This window comes from Podarcis liolepis (assembly GCF_965112155.1).
Source record: "Podarcis liolepis genome assembly, chromosome: 3".
NCBI lineage: Eukaryota > Metazoa > Chordata > Lepidosauria > Squamata > Lacertidae > Podarcis > Podarcis liolepis.
Window position 1 is genome coordinate 31,732,458 of NC_139557.1, and position 18,971 is coordinate 31,751,428.

General features: G+C 43.4%; 2 protein-coding genes and 1 long non-coding RNA gene across 18 annotated transcripts in view; 1 reads left to right on the top strand and 2 right to left on the bottom strand.

Annotated features, from left to right (window-relative positions):
* Nucleotides 1–1,419: 1,419 nt before the first annotated feature.
* Nucleotides 1,420–6,700, bottom strand: LOC310703445. 3 transcript variants are annotated; one of them, XR_014524125.1, is made up of 3 exons: nt 6,244–6,700; nt 5,270–5,385; nt 1,420–3,787 (listed from the first exon to the last, which is right to left on the bottom strand). It is a non-coding gene; the product is annotated as an uncharacterized lncRNA (long non-coding RNA). The 3 variants fall into 3 exon arrangements; XR_014524126.1 differs by having other exon boundaries at nt 5,270–5,356; nt 6,244–6,312; XR_014524127.1 differs by lacking the exon at nt 6,244–6,700 and having other exon boundaries at nt 5,270–5,440.
* Nucleotides 6,335–13,987, top strand: SLC66A3 (solute carrier family 66 member 3). The gene is made up of 7 exons (XM_083495770.1): nt 6,335–6,592; nt 7,812–7,894; nt 7,980–8,049; nt 9,083–9,140; nt 10,588–10,708; nt 11,371–11,412; nt 12,743–13,987. Exons 1-7 carry the CDS (start codon nt 6,444–6,446, stop codon nt 12,832–12,834), a joined length of 615 nt encoding a protein of 204 aa, XP_083351896.1. The 5' UTR covers nt 6,335–6,443; the 3' UTR covers nt 12,835–13,987.
* Nucleotides 13,988–16,287: 2,300 nt separating this feature from the next.
* The window catches only part of ROCK2 (Rho associated coiled-coil containing protein kinase 2), a 73,614-nt gene continuing 70,930 nt past the window's right edge, over nt 16,288–18,971 (bottom strand). For 11 of the 14 annotated variants that reach the window (XM_083495406.1, XM_083495409.1, XM_083495408.1 and 8 more), the window contains one exon: nt 16,288–18,572. In XM_083495406.1, the coding sequence (XP_083351532.1) occupies nt 18,569–18,572 (4 nt within the window). In that variant the 3' untranslated portion in view covers nt 16,288–18,568. Of the gene's footprint in view, nt 18,892–18,971 lie in introns of all 14 variants that reach the window. The other 3 variants (XM_083495410.1, XR_014524041.1, XR_014524042.1) reach the window with 3 other exon arrangements.

Consider the following 18,971-nt stretch of genomic DNA (forward strand, 5'->3'; position numbering starts at 1 on the left):
GGGGTTTACTCCCAGGTAGACAGGCACAGGACTGCACCCTTAGGCACATTTATAGAGTCAGTTTTTGTTAATCTGCGGTTGAATTCGCACCTCTGCACCCCAGTGGGTAAAGCATAACCAGTAACAAGGACCATGAGCTCAAGACTGTAGTTGAAATTAATTGATAGGTTTTCTGACAAAATACAAAACCATCAAATAAATAACAGAACGAACCTGTATTGCCTGTTTCCTACACAGTGAACGTCCTTGACTGGTTTTCCAATATGCTTCTGTGCTATCATAATTTACCGTATTTTTGCCCTATAGGACGCACCGGCCCATAGGACGCACCTAGCTTTTTGGTGGGAAATCAAGGGAAAAATTTTTATTTCCCCCCCAGGTTTGCGCAGCCATCCCCAAGCTAGAAGAGGGAGACGGAGCGCTCCGTCTCCCTCTTCTGCCTTCGGGGACAGCCTCTCTAGCCTCCGTGGGGCAGCGGCTTGCCCCGCTGTCCCCCGAGCTTATGGGGCTGGCGATGGGGAGAAGCAAGCTTGCTTCTCCCCCCCGCCAGCCTCCAGATCAGGTCGGGGAATAGCGGGGTGACGGCGCTCTGCCTCCCCACTATCCCCCGAGCTTATGGGGCTGGCGATGGGGAGAAGCAAGCTTGCTTCTCTCCCCCCCTGCCAGCCTCCAGATCAGGTCGGGGAATAGAGGGGTGACGGCGCTCCGCCTCCCCGCTGCCCCCCGAGCTTGTGGGCTGCAGGCTGCTGCCTGCAAGCTTTGCGAGCCGGCGGGACCTCCAGCCGGGCTTGCAAGGCTTGCAGATAGCTTCCTGAAGCCTGGAGAGCGAGAGGGGTCGGTGCACACCGACCCCTCTCGCTCTCCAGGCTTCAGGGAAAGCCTGCATTCGCCCCATAGGACGCACACACATTTCCCCTTCATTTTTGGAGGGGAAAAAGTGCGTCCTATAGGGCGAAAAATATGGTAAGTTCAAGTTGTTATTTGTTTGATAATTTTGCATTTTTCACTATATGTCCAAAAGCCCATCAATTCATTTCAATATCAATTTATTATGTCAGGCAACAACTCCCCCCCCCCCCATGGCGCTTGGGCCATGCTAGCTAGGGCTGATTGGTCACAGGGTCCCCCACCACTATAATAACTTCTTCATGTTAGTCATCTTTTTCTCCTCTTAGTCATCTTTTTTCTAAACTACAAAAAACAGGGCTTCCAACTCTCCCTCATAAGGAAAACAGTTCAGCCTTTGGGTTTCCCTTTTCTGTTAAACTGGGGAAGGTTTTTTATTTCCTTGTTATGGATTAGCAGTCCCTGACCCCTTAAAATTCAAAACAATAACCCCCAAACAAACCATCCAAACAACCAACAAACCAAGAGTCATGTTAAGTTGTGGGTGAACATATCAGACGACACAGCGATTCTTCAAACAGCTCGTTTATTCACAGGCCAGAACAGAACTGAACTGAAGGGTTCAGCCAGGCTGCTTATATAGAGCTCCACTAGAACGCAACAGTAACCATTTTCTGTAACTATCCAATCACTGAACGTCACTTTCAATCCCTTATTTGCATATGTGGACCTGAGTGAAAACTATCTACAGTATCCCCCTGCTGGCCCAGGGTGAGAACTTCAGTACATAACAAGTCAGCCACAGGTGGATCTTGCTAGCCTGTTCAGATACAAAATAAGCTATGGAATACGCAGTTGTTAATTTCTTTAGGAGAAAAAATGTGACACGTTATAATTACTGTGCTACACAGGCTGAGGACTGTTCTTGGTAATCTTCCGAAGACAAATGTAAGTGTACCGAACTATTCCATCAGTTATTGGTTTAGGCATTTTTTTAAAAAAAGAATAATTTGATTTTAAGTATACTACAGACATGCTCACGCAAACAGGCAATATGAAGCTTGTGGAGAAAGAACAGACTAATCTGAATGAAGATCTTTTCGTTCAAAGGATATAGCTCTTAGCTGTAAAGTATTGCGTGGGGGAATCAACAGCAGCAGGAAGTGAAGATTAAATGATGCTAAGGAAAAGCTTTCGCTGCTCTAGCTTTTAAATTACATATAATGTTAGCAGTAATCCAGCTCTGTGACTAATGTGCTTTTAAGTACTGCTGGCTAAAGATCAGCAAGGAAGGAAAAAAGCAGAGAGCACCACCACTGTGCATGTATAGTAAAGGCAACAATCTGTGTATTGTTTTCCTCAATTGCTATTTGGCCAGGCAAGCTGGGGCTCTGGACCTCACATGGCTTGTGAGTTGCAAGCTGCTGCGTCGTCTTCTTTGGCGGTCACTGTCAGATTGTCATCCATGAATATGGTCTTAAACAGTGAGTCCGTAAGTGACTGTGGAGGCCAATTCTGGATCCGTTCATCCTTCCACAGTGGGGACATAGGTTTCCAGGCAGGAGCTGATCACAGTGATGGTTTGCCAAACGTGCCTTCCTCTTAGCTCATTTCTCCTTTTCATCCTGAGTTTGTGCTTCTTCAAAGTCCACAGCACCTTTTGGTAGAGGCTATTCTCCAATTGGGACGCGGGTGGCACTGTACATTAAACCACAGAGCCTAGGGCTTGCTGATCAGAAGGTCGGCGGTTCGAATCCCTGCGATGGGGTGAGCTCCCGTTGCTCGGTCCCTGCTCCTGCCAACCTAGCAGTTCGAAAGCACGTCAAAGTGCAAGTAGATAAATAGGTACCGCTCCGGCGGGAAGGTAAACGGCGTTTCTGTGCGCTTCTCTGGTTCGCCAGAAGCGGCTTAGTCATGTTGGCCACATGACCCAGAAGCTGTACACCGGCTCCCTTGGCCAATATAGCAAGATGAGCGCCACAACCCCAGAGTCGGTCACGACTGGACCTAATGGTCAGGGGTCCCTTTACCCTTTACCTATTCTCCAATTGGAGCGCTTGCAGGCCAATGTTTCCCAGTTGTCGGTATATATACTACATTTTTAAAGATTTGCCTTAAGAGCATCTATGGAAGATAATAATCAGGCATCTAAACAACATGACCTGCCCAATAAAGTTGATGTTGAAGAATCACTGCTTCGACACTGGCAATCTTTGCTGAACTAGAACAATAGAAACCTGGATGCAACAGACAGCTGTTTGCAATCGAAGGTGGCATCAGGCTGCCCTTCCATTTCAATAAACACATCCATGTCCCACTAGCTGCTTTAGCAAACATATGTAATCTAAAGCTAAATCTTATGTTTCAAGCCAAGCAAAGCGAGATGGGGTAATTGAAACTATGGGAACATCATAACCATGAGTGCTCAGAAGTAAGTCTACTAAATTCAATGGGGCTTACTTACAGATCAAGCAGGGTTAGGATCGCAGGGATGGACCCGTCACTACAGTCAGATTTGGGGAAAGTGCAGGGCTTAAGTGGGGGGTAGCGCAGAGTCACACAATCCTGAAACAGGTTTTGAATTCCAGTCCTAGCACGCACAAATAAGGGTGGGCTTCTAAGCAAGTGAAGACTACCGTTCTCTCAACCAGCCTCCCCTTGTTTTCCTGAACGTTCAAAATCAGACAGTGAGGATTCCAGACATACTTGAGTCCCAATAAACCTATGGCGTGTCATTGCAAATGGAAATGTGTCTGGACTGTACTCTAGGGTTGCCAAAGAACAAAGTGAAAATACAAGCCATCTTCAATAGCAAGGGGGAAGAACCTGTGACCTTTCAGATGTGCTAGTCTATGATTCCTATCATCCTTGACCACGGGCTGTGCTGAGTGGGGCTGATGGGAGTTGTAGTCCACCAACTTCTGAAGAACCACAGGATTACCTGGGAAACAAATCAGAGATAGCCAATGTGGCACTCTCTGTATCATTTTTTTGGCCTACAACCCCCATAATTCCTGACCATTAGCTAAGCTGGCTGGCAATGATGGTAACTGGAGTCCAACAATATATGGGGGGCCACCCCACTGGCTATTTGACAGACAGCGTTAGGTGGAAGCCCTTTACAGTGCAGAAATATACAACACTGCAAGCTAGCATATACTCATCAAGCTGTTGTTAAAATGCCTGAGCTTACAGTGACTAGCTGAGTACTCGGTGTTTCTCCTCAGACTTGAGTTGTCTGATCCTATGCAACAGCATGCTCATTTGGGGATTTGAACCCTGAACTCCCAGGTCCTAGTCCGGCTCTAACCACTACACCACACTGTCCTCTTAGAGCACTTCTGCTATGGGCAGCTATATAAATTAAGTAGGTAAGTAAATGCGAGAAAAGCAAAATGTCACTTAAAAGAAGGATCTGAAATATTTTCCTTGAAGCTTGAATTTGTTTTATTCTGGGTTGTTTTATTTGAAGTTTTAATGTGTTGTGAACCACTTTGAGATTGTTTCTTTAAAATATAAAGTGGTATAGAAATGAAATTATTATTATTATGTGTCAGGGGTTCAGGAGCAGAGGCGAGGGCTAGGGAGGAAACAGAGAGCGAGGGGGAGGAGGAAGAAAAGATGAGTGATGACGACGACCCGAGATCTCCGAGTCTTTCCAGTGAATCAGAAGATTCACAGAAAGGAGCACCAGTAGCCAGGGCAAGGGGGGAGACTAGGGGGACACCCCAGGAAGATAGAGCCAGAGGGGACTCAGAGGGGAGCAGTTGGAAATCGGGACCAGCGTCACCGCCAGAGAGCAGGGAAGAGGAAGGGCGCCAGGGATCAAGCGCTGGCAGCTCACAACAGGAGGGAGGGCACGAGTCAGGAGTGGCCACACCTCCATCGGGGAGCGAAGAGACGGTTAGACGGAAGGTGGAAGGTTGGGCGCGCGCGCCAAGTTCAAATGCACAGGAAGGTGGCGCAGTAGGCAGCCCGGAAAGGGAGCCAGGTCCTAAAGCCCGGCGCAAGGAGACAGGAGGGTCCGGGGGGTCAGCGTCAGAAGAATCCCGGAAGGAAGAGACCCCGGGGGGCAGAGGGACCCAGAGAAGAACAGTCAGGCGGAAAAGGTGGAGCAGGGCTAGGATATTAAGTTGGTGTACAAGGGGCGGAGACTCAGACGGAGCTTCGCGATCTAAGCATAAGACGTAGAGTTGCACGCAGCAGCTTGAGAATGGAAACTGTAACTCAATAAAGACTTTTATTTAATGATCGCTGGCTAGCGTGATCCTCTGTGAGCTAGGATCTGGAAGCAACTCTGACATTATGAATAATAATAATTATGAAGAATAAGAATAAGAATAAATGCACATAATAGGCTTGCAACCCAAGTCTGCAGCCCCATGCACACTTTCCAAAGCAGTAAGATCACACTGGGACTTACCTCTGCATAAACATACGACTAATTCTGCAAGTTGTGCGTAACTTCCAAAGTTGCCTTATTTTCCCCCCTCTAGAACTCCTCTGCCGACTGGCGAAAAAGAAATTCAACAGGTGCAGCTTAACAGGACAATTGGAAAAACATAACCGGTTGGATATTTGTTTTGCCGTGAAACACATAGGGGGGGGGACCACGCCCTACCTGTGAGGTGGGGGAAGGAGTACAGTGGTACCTCAGGTTACATACGCTTCAGGTTACAGACTCCGCTAACCCAGAAATAGTGCTTCAGGTTAAGAACTTTGCTTCAGGATGAGAACAGAAATTGTGCTCCGGCGGCGCGGCGGCAGCAGGAGGCCCCATTAGCTAAAGTGGTGCTTCAGGTTAAGAACAGTTTCAGGTTAAGAACGGACCTCCGGAACGAATTAAGTACTTAACCCGAGGTACCACTGTAATGCAACTGAAAGAGGGTAAGCCCTGCTTCGCATCAGGTGATGCTGACAACAGTTGTTCCCAGTGCTTTTCTTTATAACGGTACTAAGAACGAACCTCTTTTCTTTTGCAACCATTTTGCGCCGCCACGCACGGCGCTTTGATCAAGCACGGGCACATCATTAAAACAACAACAACAAAATGGATTTAAATAATAATAATAAATCACTGGGTTTTGCCAACTGCATAACAAACAGCCTGCTTTTTGCGGCAGGGCGATGCGAAGGAGTTAACTCGTGAGGCTTCCCCCCTCCTCCTATTGTGGGCGCGGCCTTTGAATCTGGGAATAGGATTTTTCGTTTCCATCTGCGCCCTCGCCAGAAATCATTAAAAACAAAAACTAGCTCTCGGGGGGAGGGTTAGATACACTACTACTGCACTACTATCACTACAACAACTACCACTATTACTAAGAGTGAGGGGGAAAGGGGTGTGTGTGTGTGTGTGTGTGTGTGTATATGTGTGTGTGTGTATAACAACAATAATACCTTTTTGCAGTCCGCGCGCGCCATGCAAGCGGAGAAACAGGCGCCCCCCAGAGCGCGCCGCCTTTCCCCCCATCTCTCCTCCCACTGGGCGTTTTCCTCCCCTCGCTGCAGGGCGGCGGAAGCAGGAGGGAGGCGAGCAGGCGGCCGGGGCTGCTGCATCCGCAGCATCTTTTGGGGGGCGGAGGAAAGGGGGCATCGCCATGGGGCCGGAGTCGCTGCTGCTGGACGTGGCCAACTGGAGCACGATCCTGGTTTGCGGGGTGCTCAAAGTGCCGCAGGGAGCCGCCTTGCTGGCTGCCAAGTCCGCCCGGGGAGTCAGCCTGGAGAGTTTGGTGCTGGAGCTGAGTGGGCAAGTAAAGGGATCTTTTTAAGTTTTGGGGCTTCGTTTTTCTCTTGGCTTTCGGAAGAGGGAGACCTCCCGTTTCTTTCTTGAGAGTTTCCTGGCGCTAAAGCACGCGGGGGTGGGGGGAGCACTTTGAACACGCCCAGAGGCAAGGCACTCCCGGTTATGTTTTCATTTCCTGAGAAGCTTTCAACTCAAGTTGGCATCGGTCGGGTTCCCGGGCGGGTCTCGTCTTCAGGCGCTGTGTCCTCTCAGGATTGCTCAACTGCATTCTTGCATTTCATGGGGTCAGACTAGATGACCGTTGGGGACGCGTAACTCCACACTTCTATGATTGCTGTATCATGTGTGGCCTGCCTCCTACCAGATGATTCAAAAGTTCCAGGGCTGAGCCCGTTTTTGAAAACCGAAGAGAAATGTGAGCCTTGGCTCCTATTTTCAAGAGACGTAAACATAGCTTTAATTTGCATGATGGCCCCCAAACGGCTTTTCTTTTCTTTTCTTTTCTTTTCCCTTCTTTGGGCAACTTTGAAAAAATAAATAAATGAAGTAACAAGTAGTATCGTTGAGCATCTGCAGATTTCATTCCCTGTATCGCAGACTGGCTCCAGGTAGCTTCTTCTATGCAGAATGGGTTGAGCTCCCTGGAGCGGAAGGTTTGATTTTCCCACAAGCCCTAATGTATGTATTTTATGTACGGTATTTAAAAGATATGGTCTGTTTTATTAAATCTCTTCTTTTAAGGTTGGGTGGGTACTTCTAAGGTTGTTTTGCACAGAATAGTCACCTTATTCCAGTGCTGTGGACTTTACAACCATAGCCCTGCTAATAAAACACAGAAAGCAAAAACAGCAATAATAAATCATTAGCTGTGTGTGTGTACACACTGTACCTATTAACCACATGCGAAACATTCTTCTTAAAGAATTCTGGGCGCTGTAGTTTCAGGGTTGCTGGGAAATAGAACTCTGAAGGTTGGACTACAGTGCCCAGAATTCTTTGAGGGAACGAATGTGCTTTAAAGGTATAGCTTGTACCACGCAGCCCTTCTGTGCTCCAGTGCAGTTGTGCTTCGTAACCCACAGATATTACTAGGTTTATTCATGCCCTGTGTTATTAAGGGCTAAGTCATGTCTTTCCCTCTGTAACTGACCCCTATCAGAGGTGGATTTAGGAGATCACGAGCGGTTAAGGTGCAAAGTGAAACTGTACCTTTCCCTTTCAGCTTCCTCGTATGCCTGCGGTATATGAGTTACTACAATTATCCTCTGCCGACGTATATAGAATATCCTATCATCATCGTGCAAGGTAGTACATTGCTCCCACCCACCAATATTGCAGCATCATTTGTTTCTCTCGCTCACGATCAACGTTTTCGTTTGTTGTGTTTCAGATGTCATTCTTTTGCTATTTGTTCTTCATTACGGTGGCAAAATGAAGCATGCTTTGCCTTACACAGCCATGTATCCTTTTAACTATCTGTTTGCTCATTTCCATTTATATAGCATTTCTGCCGGTTCTTTTTGTATTCCATCTTCTTGAATGAAGCAACTGTTTTCCAGCACACATTCCTGGTGTGATGTGCACATTTTCCAGGTTCTTATTCAGGTGTTTTCTGGTGGATTAAGGTGCGGCATTTGCAATTGATTCACTGTAATGGAATATAAGGACTTTGTGGGAAAAGTTCAGGTGCATCATGAACAGCCTTTCTGTTGTGTAGTGGTTAAGAGCGGTAGTCACGTAATCTGGGTAACCGGGTTCGCGTCTCCGCTCCTCCACATGCAGCTGCTGGGTGACCTTGGGCCAGTCACACTTCTATGAAGTCTCTCAGCCTCACTCACCTCACAGAGTGTTTGTTGTGGGGGAGGAAGGGAAAGGAGAATGTTAACCGCTTTGAGACTCCTGAAGGGGAGTGAAAGGCGGGATATCAAATCCAAACTCTTCTTCTTCTTAACTCCTGGGATTCTTTTATTTTTAGCTTATGTGCCGTGCTTATAATTGAAATCAAAACTCTGTACCAGGGTAGAGCAACCTGTATACATTGCACATAAGAATATTTACATAATTTGCTTATTTTGCATAAGGGGTAATTAAACCCTATCCCCTCAAATGAGCACCCTGTCCAAATTCCCCTCTGGGTTCTGGCATGATGAGGCATTGCCTATCTTTTACAGCATGATCTCCATCCTTTTGGGGCCTATGGGCACATTGGAATTTTGAGTGTGTTTTGGGGACCAGCGCAAAATGGCTGCCTGGGAGGCGTAGCTCACAAGATGGCTGCCAGAGAGTGGTGTATCCAATCACAAAATTTACAGCCTTGGGGCTAGAAACCCTATTTTTACAGGCTACCTTTGCAATTTAGTAATTCCTTATTTGGCTTTTAATTCATTCCTTAAGCTACCTTGAGAAGATAGGCTGTAAATGCATTTAACCCAGTGAACTACCAAGTGTCCACCTGATTGCCATCATCCTTATGCAACTTAACCTCAAGATTAGATTTGTGGCAGGATGGTACATGCTAACCCTGCAGAAATGGATAGTGGACCTGGCTATGGTAAGTAGTTGGAAGGAACGCGCCTATTGCCTGGTTTGCACATCACGGTAAGCCAAACTTTGGCTCACCCAGATTGCGTGAATGCGCAGGCTTCCAGAGGAAAGGTTGCAGCCACTTTTGACTTTTTAAAATCCTGCACCACACTGAGCTAACCCAGGTTGGTTAAGCTCTTTCCTTACTAACCACAAGCTGAATAATAAACAGTGGCTACAGCTCATGGTTAGCAAGGAACGAGCTGGAACGTAAGCCCAGGTTCGGATGACACACTAAGCCAAAGCATGGCACAGCTCAGTGTGGCAGGAAGTAAAAAGAACAGGGAGGGGCAAAGTAGCTTTGAATTTCTTGCTGCCAGCCCACAAGCTTCTCATGGGCCAGTTGAGTCATAAGCTTGGCATGCACATCATGCTCAGCAAAGTCTCTTTTGTTTAATGCAGTATTTCCCAAACTTGGGTCTCCAGCTGTTTTTTTGACTACAACTCCCATCATCCCTAGCTAGCAAGACCAGTGGTCAGGGATGATGGGAATTGTAGTCTGAAAACAGACCCCAAATTTGGGAAACAATTGTTGAATGGTTCCAGTTCTTGGTGTAAAGTTTTCATGTGTACTGTGGGAAGGTGGTGGATTGGAAAGCCAGAACCCAGTGACCTGGCTGTTGAATGCCCCTCCCCCCCTTTCACCTGGATTAAGATATACCGTATTTTTCCGTCTATAAGACGTCCCCATGTATAAGATGCTCCCTATTTTGGGGGACTCAAAAATACACAGTCCACCCTCAGCAATATCCGTATATAAGATGTCCCTTAATTTTTGACATTATTTTTTAGGGGAAAAACCTAGTCTTATACACGGGAAAATATGGTATATTATAAAACATTTATGCATTGCTGCAGCGTTTCTTACTCCTGAAAATCACTCATAGGCTCATTCTCCTGCTGCTTATGGAAAACGAGGAGGAGCTTAAACTATGACAAGTGAAACCTTTGCTGAGCCAAGCCATTTTAACAAATTCTTTATTCCATTTCTTGCCTCTATGAGTGTTGAAAGAGCCATTCAGATTGCAGCTGGCTTTCCTAAATTACATTTTTTTATTTTAAATAAAGAGAGCTGAATCTGTACTACTATAAAGTTATAGGTAGACTTCACAAGATTGGAGAGGAGCTGAGATTGACTATGTTTGTATTTTAAATGTTTGGGATTAAGCAAAATGTGCACTCCTGGGTTTGCAATCCTAGCCCCATTTACCTGGGGAGTTGGCACCACCGAATTCAGTACAACTTACTTCTGAGTGGATGTGGTTGTGATTGAGCTGTCAAGTCTTCAGAAGTTTAGAGTAGACTTAAATCTCAGCTCAGAGTTAAAACTCTCCAAAGCAGCTGATTTATCCTGAATTGGGCAGTTTTCCACCACACCCACTACTTCCCACTCTATCCCTTTTCTTTCCCTGCAGAACTTAAGCACTGTAATCAGTGCTGCAAGTAAACTTGTGCAGCTTCGATATCTTTGGCGGACGAGAGATTCCGGGCAAGTGAGTGCCACGACTTGGAGTCTAGCCACATATACCTGTGCAAGTAAGCAGCTTCTCAAACTTTTACCTTTATTTACTAAATACAAATTAAACAAGGATGCCAGCATCAGAACATTTTCTAATGCAAATTACCCTGTGCAAACTCCCACTTTAGTCCCTGCACACCCCCCCCCCCCAGAAAACACACATCCTTGTTTTGATGGGAGCAGCTCATGCCTGAAATAGAATTGCCTCCAAAAATTGTGTAATGCAAACTTCTGAGTTTCCTGCTCAAAGGAATTCCAAGGGAAATTAAAAGTTTGTCGGCCTAATAACATTTTGGAGACGGTTCCTTATATCCTTATACAGAGAGAAAATGAATGGAAGTTGTGGGCGCCATTTGTACTGTGAGTGCCGTCTGCACTGGAAATTCTGCTGGGAGTGGTGTAGAAACTACACACAGTGAACGAAGTTTACTTAAACGGGCTGTATTTGCTTGCAGTTTTAATCTGAAACAAAATTTTGAATCGCACATGGACGGAGAAACATCAGAGGAATGCAGAATTATCAGCGAAACATCTTGCGTAGGGGGTAAAAGTGGTTCTAAACTGAGCCATTTCACTTATCTTGGGGAAACCACAGGTTTCAAAAGGCCAGTATATTTGCTTGACGACTCTCCCCTTTTGCCTGTTTAACGTGTGCTAATATGCTCTCTTTCAATTGCAGCCAGAATATTTACAACAGTAATGACAACAAAGGATGTTACAGGTAATATTGTAATGCCGGGTGATTTGTGTGTGTGTCAATTTAAAATTTGTTTCGCTGAGAACAATAAAATAAGGGGTCCTTAACTGGTCAGCAAATACACTGACACATTTCCATCAATAGCAGTAGTGCAGATGGCTTTATGCTACCTGGTTACATAATTTTTGTTTCACTGGCATATAATAAAGCAAAGACATGGTTTTTTTTGGGGGGGCGGGACACAGACTCTTGCAAATATCTGGTTTATGCTGTATCTCTTTAGGGGGAAATGCTTGAATTGTTTTCGACAAGTCAGTCTCTTCAGACCTGTTCTTTGCATTTTTAACGAAAGGATTAGAAGCATCTACTGTGGGAATTTGACTTAAAATCCTCTGCATATAAATTCTGCAATTCAAGTGATTTATATTAATATTGTACTTTCAATATTGATATTGACAAGGCAGGTGGAAATGTACATTCCAATCAATCTGCCACTTTGCAGGCGTGGATGGCAACCGTGTGCTTTGCATCCAGCAGTGCATCTCACAACTGGCACTGCGGATTATGTTGCAGTTAAGGGGATCTGTAGACAGAAGTCGCCTTCCGTGTGTGAATTTTGCCTTGTGGGATGCATGCAAATTAACACAGTTGTCAGGTATTTCACTAGCTACTGTGAGGTCAGCTTGGCATAGCTGTGATTATACCTGGAAGTTTCTTTTAGCTTCTGGGCTCAAATATTGGCCTTTTAAAACCTTAAAGCGGGGGTAGTTAACCTGCAGACCTATGTTGCTGAATTAAAACCCGCATCAATCCCAGCCTGTATGGCCCGTGGTCAGGGTAATGATGGGAGTCGTAATTCAGCAGCTTCGAGAAGGCCATGTATTAGCCACACCTGCCCTTAAATGCTCTGGGGCCAGGCTATATGAAAGACTACCATTTCCCAGGATTGAAGAATTAGCATTCAAAGCCTTGCGCTCTGGTCCGCAAGTAAAAGTGGTTAGGTTAGCATCAAGGACAGGGCCTTCTCCGTGGTGGCTCTTTATTTCTGGAATGCCCTCTACAGGGAAAATTGTATGGCACAGACCTTTAAGAAAATGCTTTGGGGCTTTAAAAAATATTGTGTTGTTGTTGTTTTTAGAACTGTTATCTGTAACTGTTTTTAATACTGACAGTTTTTACTGCTATAAATCGTAGAATGTTAATGTTGTCTTCTACTGATCGATCGTAACCTGTATCGAGAGTGTGTATCCTACGAGAGACTAACTAGAAATATATTAAATATAGTAAATTAAGTTACAGTAAAATGGAGAAAAACAAAGCAATTTTTAACTAAACACTTCCCCCCCTCCCACAGTTTTGGTCCGTTTCATAGTCATGATGGCTCTGAATATATGGGTCACAGCAACTATACTGCACTACAGGAAGCCAGCAAAGAAGAGTGATTAAGATGACGTTCTGTCTATTTTGAGTGGTCTGGACCGAAAGAATGAAACCAATATATGAGACAGTAAATTAGGACCAAAGTTATCACCAAGCTTCAGTAAATCAGCAATCCATTTAATGGGAAACTGCTTATGTTTCACATACTAAAGGAAGTTGCCACTATGAATTCAATAAAAGTTTTGATATTTGTTGGCATGCATACACTTTGATGTATTTTATAAGAAAATTTTAATGGATTGCCGAATGTGTGCCCATATACAATTATTGAAATACTAAAGCAACTTCTTAAGCCTCTCACTCTCCCATCAAATATCTGTTGCCCAACTGAAATGCAGCTGTGGCGTCCCTTTTTGTCAAATTCTAGTTACGTATGATACAAGCATTGTTCCAGTGTATGAGGTTGTAGCACCCTTAAATGTATTAGTTGCTCTTGCATCAGCCCCTTATCAAAAAACTTACGTTTCATAGCTGAAGCTTCTGTTTCTGACGTTACAGTGTGCTCTTTCTTGCACACAACTGGAGTTTTAACTCCTCTACTTGCTCAGTAAACCTACTGGTCCTGCCTGCTGCGTAGTAAGTTGCTTCTCAAGTTTCATGGCCTGCAATAATAGTTTAGAATAGCTTAGTTTCTTTGGATTGGGGTCTTATTCTTTTACACATCCAACTTCCTATTGGTTCTCAATATCTAATGGGTGCCTGTAAAAGAAACAACAGCCTACATAAATGCTTTAAGCATTTCCAAAATAACTGCAAGAATGGGTTTGTTTTGGTTGAAATACACATTAAACTCCAGGAATATAAAACCCCCATTATAAACTTGCCGGAGCTGGGAAAAACAGCTGCTTAGGCTGGCTACCTAGGATTCAGTGGCATTTTTGAAGGACAGTTGGAAAAGAGCCGCAATGCTTCGTCACAGTTCAGAAAGCATAAATATACAATCCTTTATTTTGAAAGACACTTTCAGAAATGCTTCCAAATATGTGAAAGCAAGCAGCCATTCTCTACTTCCCTGTGGAGCAAGGAAAAGGCAAAAACGGTGTTTTGAGCTGAATCTGTACAATGCAAATCTATACACCTTTTTGAGCAAGCCAGGTCATGAAAACTTTGTATGATTTGAACCTATTTTAAGTCAATAAAAGCTTTATATTAAACACAATGCTTCTTACATGGTTTAAATCTATGCTTGGGGAAAATAAACCTTCTATGGCTTTATCTGCTGTAGCAGTTGTACATTACCGAGGAATGAGTAACATCAATTTAGTCTTAGCACCAAGGTAAAGGTAAAGGTACCCGATTGTTAGGTCCAGTCGCAGACAACTCTGGGGTTGCGCGCTCATCTCGCTCTATAGGCCGAGGGAGCTGGCGTTTGTCCACAGACAGCTTCCGGGTCATGTGGCCAGCATGACTAAGCCACTTCTGGTGAACCAGAGCAGCACACGGAAACGCCGTTTACCTGCCTGCTAGAGTGGTACCTATTTTATCTACTTGCACTGGTGTGCTTTTGAACTGCTAGGTTGGCAGGAGCTGGGACCCGAACAACAGGAGATCACCCTGTCGTGGAGATTCGAACTGCTGAACTTCCAATCAACAAGCCCTAGGCTCTGTGGTTTAGACCACAGTGCCACCCACATCCCTTAGCACCAAGGTAGAAGACAGTATTTCAAGGTGTCATTCCTTGGCAAAGTGCCCTGCACTGCGTTATAGGGTAACTACCTAGGAACTCCTATTGTGTGGAAAGCATTACAGTGTTTAACATGAAGAGAGAAGACTTACTACCAGCTGGTGTGTGGATGGGGGCTGTTGCCAAGTAGTGCAAATTAAAGAACCAAAGCAATCATAAAACCAATGTATGCTTGCAAGATCCAGTCCAAAGTGCGTACATTACCAATGACTTGTCAATTTGCCTCAAAGGGTTTCCCCAATTATACAGGCAGGGAATCCTCCTGGATTGGTGTAGCAAACAAGCCACTCTCTGGATATTAAGAGAATTCCCAACTCTCATCAGTCCTAGCTAGCATGGCCAATGGGGATGATACGAGTTGGGAGTCCATCAATATCTGGAGCTGGTCATTCTTGTTCTGAAGATAGTTCAGTACCTCATGCCGCATTTCCAGCTAGTTCAAGTGCAAAACCTAGCAGTGCCAATGTTTACTCCCTTAAATCAGGTACATTGTGGAAGTTGCGTCTTAAGCAGCAGCCTGTTCTCAGAACAGTGGGATACAGAAAACTACAAGCTAGGAGCATATATGGCAGTGTTATCAACTGCATGACAAACTACCTTTTCGTTTGGAGAAAAGAAAGCAGAGGGAGACACAAGTGGCATATGAAATGATGCATTTTGTGACGAAGGTAGACAGATGAGTTGGCAGACTTCCTGTGGCTACTGGATGATGGGCCTTGGGTAGCAGGGGCTCTTAAGGAAGGTATTGTCAGGTACCTTCCTATATGAACATCAATCTATTTCTGCCAAACTTGCGAGGAAATTCCCAATGACTTGCTCAATTTGTGGCTTTTTCAACAGAACTATCGGACAGACACTGCATCTCTAAACCAGGAATGGGAAATCTCTGGCCTGGGTGGCCTCACCTTAACCAATGAAGTCTTTAAAAAATTGGAAAATCCAATGGTCTTTCTTTTAAAAAATGCATCCATTCATTCAGGGGACTCCGGTACCATAGGCAGCTTTGGGAAATTGGATTTAAGAATATGATCCCACTGCTAGAGTCTGAGACTGATGTCCAACTACCATCTGCCAAGAGGGAGCTGGTCCTGGGCCCACCCATTTTCCTTACCTAAGAGTGAGTCCCTGTGAATTAATCAGATCCAAAATGTGATGGTGGCAAAGGATGGTCTACATAGGCAAGAGACAAACAGAAGAATCCTGCCAATGTTTACTAAGACCAAAGCTCCATTGTGCTCAATGGGGTTTACTTCCAACAAAATATGCAACAGAATTGTTGTCCAATGCTGTTTTAGGGAACTGATTTGAACTCTTGCTCATGAGGAAATAGGACATGGCCTCCCCTTCTCACCACCACCACCCTTTCCTCAGTGGTCAAATTTGATAGCTGTCCCTTCAACCTTTGGATGTCCCATTATCTTCTGACAGATTGGCTCATACAAACACAAGTCCTGAATGTACCTGCTATTCTTCTGCCAAGCTTCAGTGCTTATGCTATTCTCTGGAAAGGACGTGAATTAATGCTTCTCTCTCCTTTTAATCAGGCACAGAACATCATCTGATCTTTCAAAAGGTGTTACACAAAGCTACTTTTAAACACAGGGAACATTTTGTCCAGCATTGGTTAGCTGATTCCAAGAACTGTTAAAAATGCATTTCCCTATAAATGTATGTAAGCAACATTTTGTCCTTCAGAATTCTAAAATAACATTTCTATACAAGATGTTCCATTTGCATGCTTCGATTTATAAAAATCAACTTACCAACATCAGGAATTATTTAGTCTTACTCAAATAGTTTATTTAAAAATATATATATATTTCTTCCAATTCAGAACTTCCCACAAATAACAATTTTATATAAAATATGTATGCCTTCAGTGAATGGAAACAATTTTTATTGTATACATGTTTTAAAAATAAGTTTTGTATGCAAAATATGCATTTTTAAAAATATGCTATACTCTCACTATTCAAAACAAGCAGGTAAAATGATAAACTCCTGCTGTGCCATTGGGGCTTAAAGATAACTGAAATGATAAAGGTATATTTTAAATTATGGGATGCACAGCTTCTCATACCTAGTGTGTGTATAAACAGTATAACTGAATATATGGTTGGTGAGTCACAGTGGTTTAGTGGAAAGGTGTACTTATAGGCCCATGCCAGTGGATCTTCTTTCCATGTGTGACTCAGTAAAACAAATTCTTACTTATTTCAAGGGGGTTTGAATGAGAGAAGATCCCTGTTTGTAGTGAGCTCAAACTTACTGCATTCTACTGCACAAGCCCTCCTGAAGCAACTGAAAACTAAAGGGGAGTGGGGTGAATTGTACCTTATGGGTGTCTATTGGGTGGAAATCCAATTTTTTTGGTTGAGATGTTAAATAAATCTTGGTTCTCTCCTTTCAAATATCTACTAAGGAAAACAACCTAGTGAAATGTCTCATTTCCTTCATTCAAATGTTAATTCTGTATTTCATTAGCACTAGCACACAACATATATATGCAAATATATGTAAACATATGAAAAAAAAGAGAGAGAGACCAAGGAGGAGGCTACAATAGTTCTTTTTTCTTTTCCTTTTTTTTACTGCCATCATGTTTTAACATTATAGCATACTGTAGTTGTATAAAACATGCATTTTTCTGGATAAATTATGGACACGGCATTAAAAATCTCACATAAATTATATTTTGTACAAAATCAAATTTTTTTATTAAAAAAAATCTGATTAAGTGCCTCTAAGGCCCTTTCCTCACATATGTTCTCAAAAACACACAACTGAAATTATTTTCCTATTCCAAATGCTATGTGCTAAGAGAACAGGATTCAAGAAGTTTAAAATACATCTACAGTATGTTTCAATCGTTAAGGATTGGTGACAGTCCTTAGATATTGTGTGGTGAAAATGTAAAAATAGATAGTATGCAAAAAACAAAGGCAGAACGATGTTTTGCAGCACTTAGTAAGGGTAATATAAAACCAATGACTAATACTGAGGTTTGTACAAAGGGTGGATGGGAAGTTATGCCTAAGCATGAAAGCTATATATTAGTTCTAATACTACCAGATCATTGTTTTTGAAACCATTACTCAACTGACCCCTCCCTCCCCTCCCCTCCCCTCCCTATTTCGATATACATTCAGAATAGACTGACATTGATATAAACTATTATATTGTAAACATAGTGCACTATATTGTTCTGCCACAAAGCAAAATTGCATCCTAAGAGCTGGCAAACCTCTGCATCCTTTATCTCTCTTAAATATCTAGAATGGGCACAGACTTTTAAGGAAATGACATTAATTTAAGGCATTCAAGACTGGTAAAAGAGGACTGCCCATTAAGTAGTAACTGGATATATACTTGGAAGTTATTATTATATGTCGCTGCTGAACACAGACATGCAGCCTTTGATATACAGATAATGAATGGCAAAATTCAACAGTATGGCTTTATACATGTGCATAGTTGCAACTGCAGGTAATGGTATATGAATAATATGTATAAAAAATAAAGTGGAAAGTTTTTTTTTAACCCTCTTGCAGCATTACAGTACAATATACATATTTACACACCAAAACACATACACACACAGTATAATGGTCACTTCTTTAAGATGCCGTCTTCATAAGTGTGTCAGACCCTCCATATCGCCCTTTTTCTGGCAAAATTGCTGGTTGCATTTCTCTATAAAAAAAACTGACCAAGAGATGGGTTCATCACGTTTCCCCACTCCTTTTATTCCTCTTGTGACATGTAGTGCGAGTCTTTCCCAGAAAGAATTTGTAGAACAGAATCTGAGAGTATCCTTGTACTATTCACCAACCATTCCTAACTTGCTCAGTCATCCAGAGGGATTACATTAAAAAACAACACAGGAATTATTAGTATGTTGTATTGCAGCAAAACACACACACACCTCTGTAAACTTCTTATCTATTTATACTTGAACTGTCTTTCAGAAACACCTATATATATATATTCGTAACCCCAGGAATATGATGGTTCAGTCTTATCGACTCCAATAGTGATAGTATTCATAGGAGGCAGTTAGCTGAAAAAGAATAAAAAATCGATCTGGTCAGTAAAATCTAGAAAACATATTTGAAAACAGTGAAATTAATTCTATGGCCTGCAGGCTCCCAAACAAGATCCAAGCTAAAAGCAGCACTGGGAAATTGCTGGACCTCCCACCAGCCTGGGACAGCCTAACAAGTCAAGGGTGTCTTCCAACCTGCTTTGAAATCGTTTGATAGGACATCTGTTTGATCTCCTGTTCCCTTCCTGTCTTAGAAGAAGGATGAAGACTCTTTGTTTCCTTCTTCCCTTTAAACAAACAGCAGTGGGCACCAGGCAAAATAAGTTTAGGGAAGCTTTTAATGTTTGATGTATCACAGTATTTTAATATTCTTTTGGAAGCCGCCCAGAGTGGCTGGGGAAACCCAGCCAGATG

Excerpts from the sequence above, each read along its gene's own strand:
- SLC66A3 (XM_083495770.1), top strand. The coding sequence starts at position 6,444 with ATGGGGCCGGAGTCGCTGCTGCTGGACGTGGCCAACTGGAGCACGATC. Across the intron at positions 8,050-9,082 it reads GCTTTGCCTTACACAGCCAT|ATTTGTGGCAGGATGGTACA; the intron begins GTATCCTTTTAA and ends CCTCAAGATTAG. Across the intron at positions 10,709-11,370 it reads AGCCACATATACCTGTGCAA|CCAGAATATTTACAACAGTA; the intron begins GTAAGCAGCTTC and ends TTTCAATTGCAG.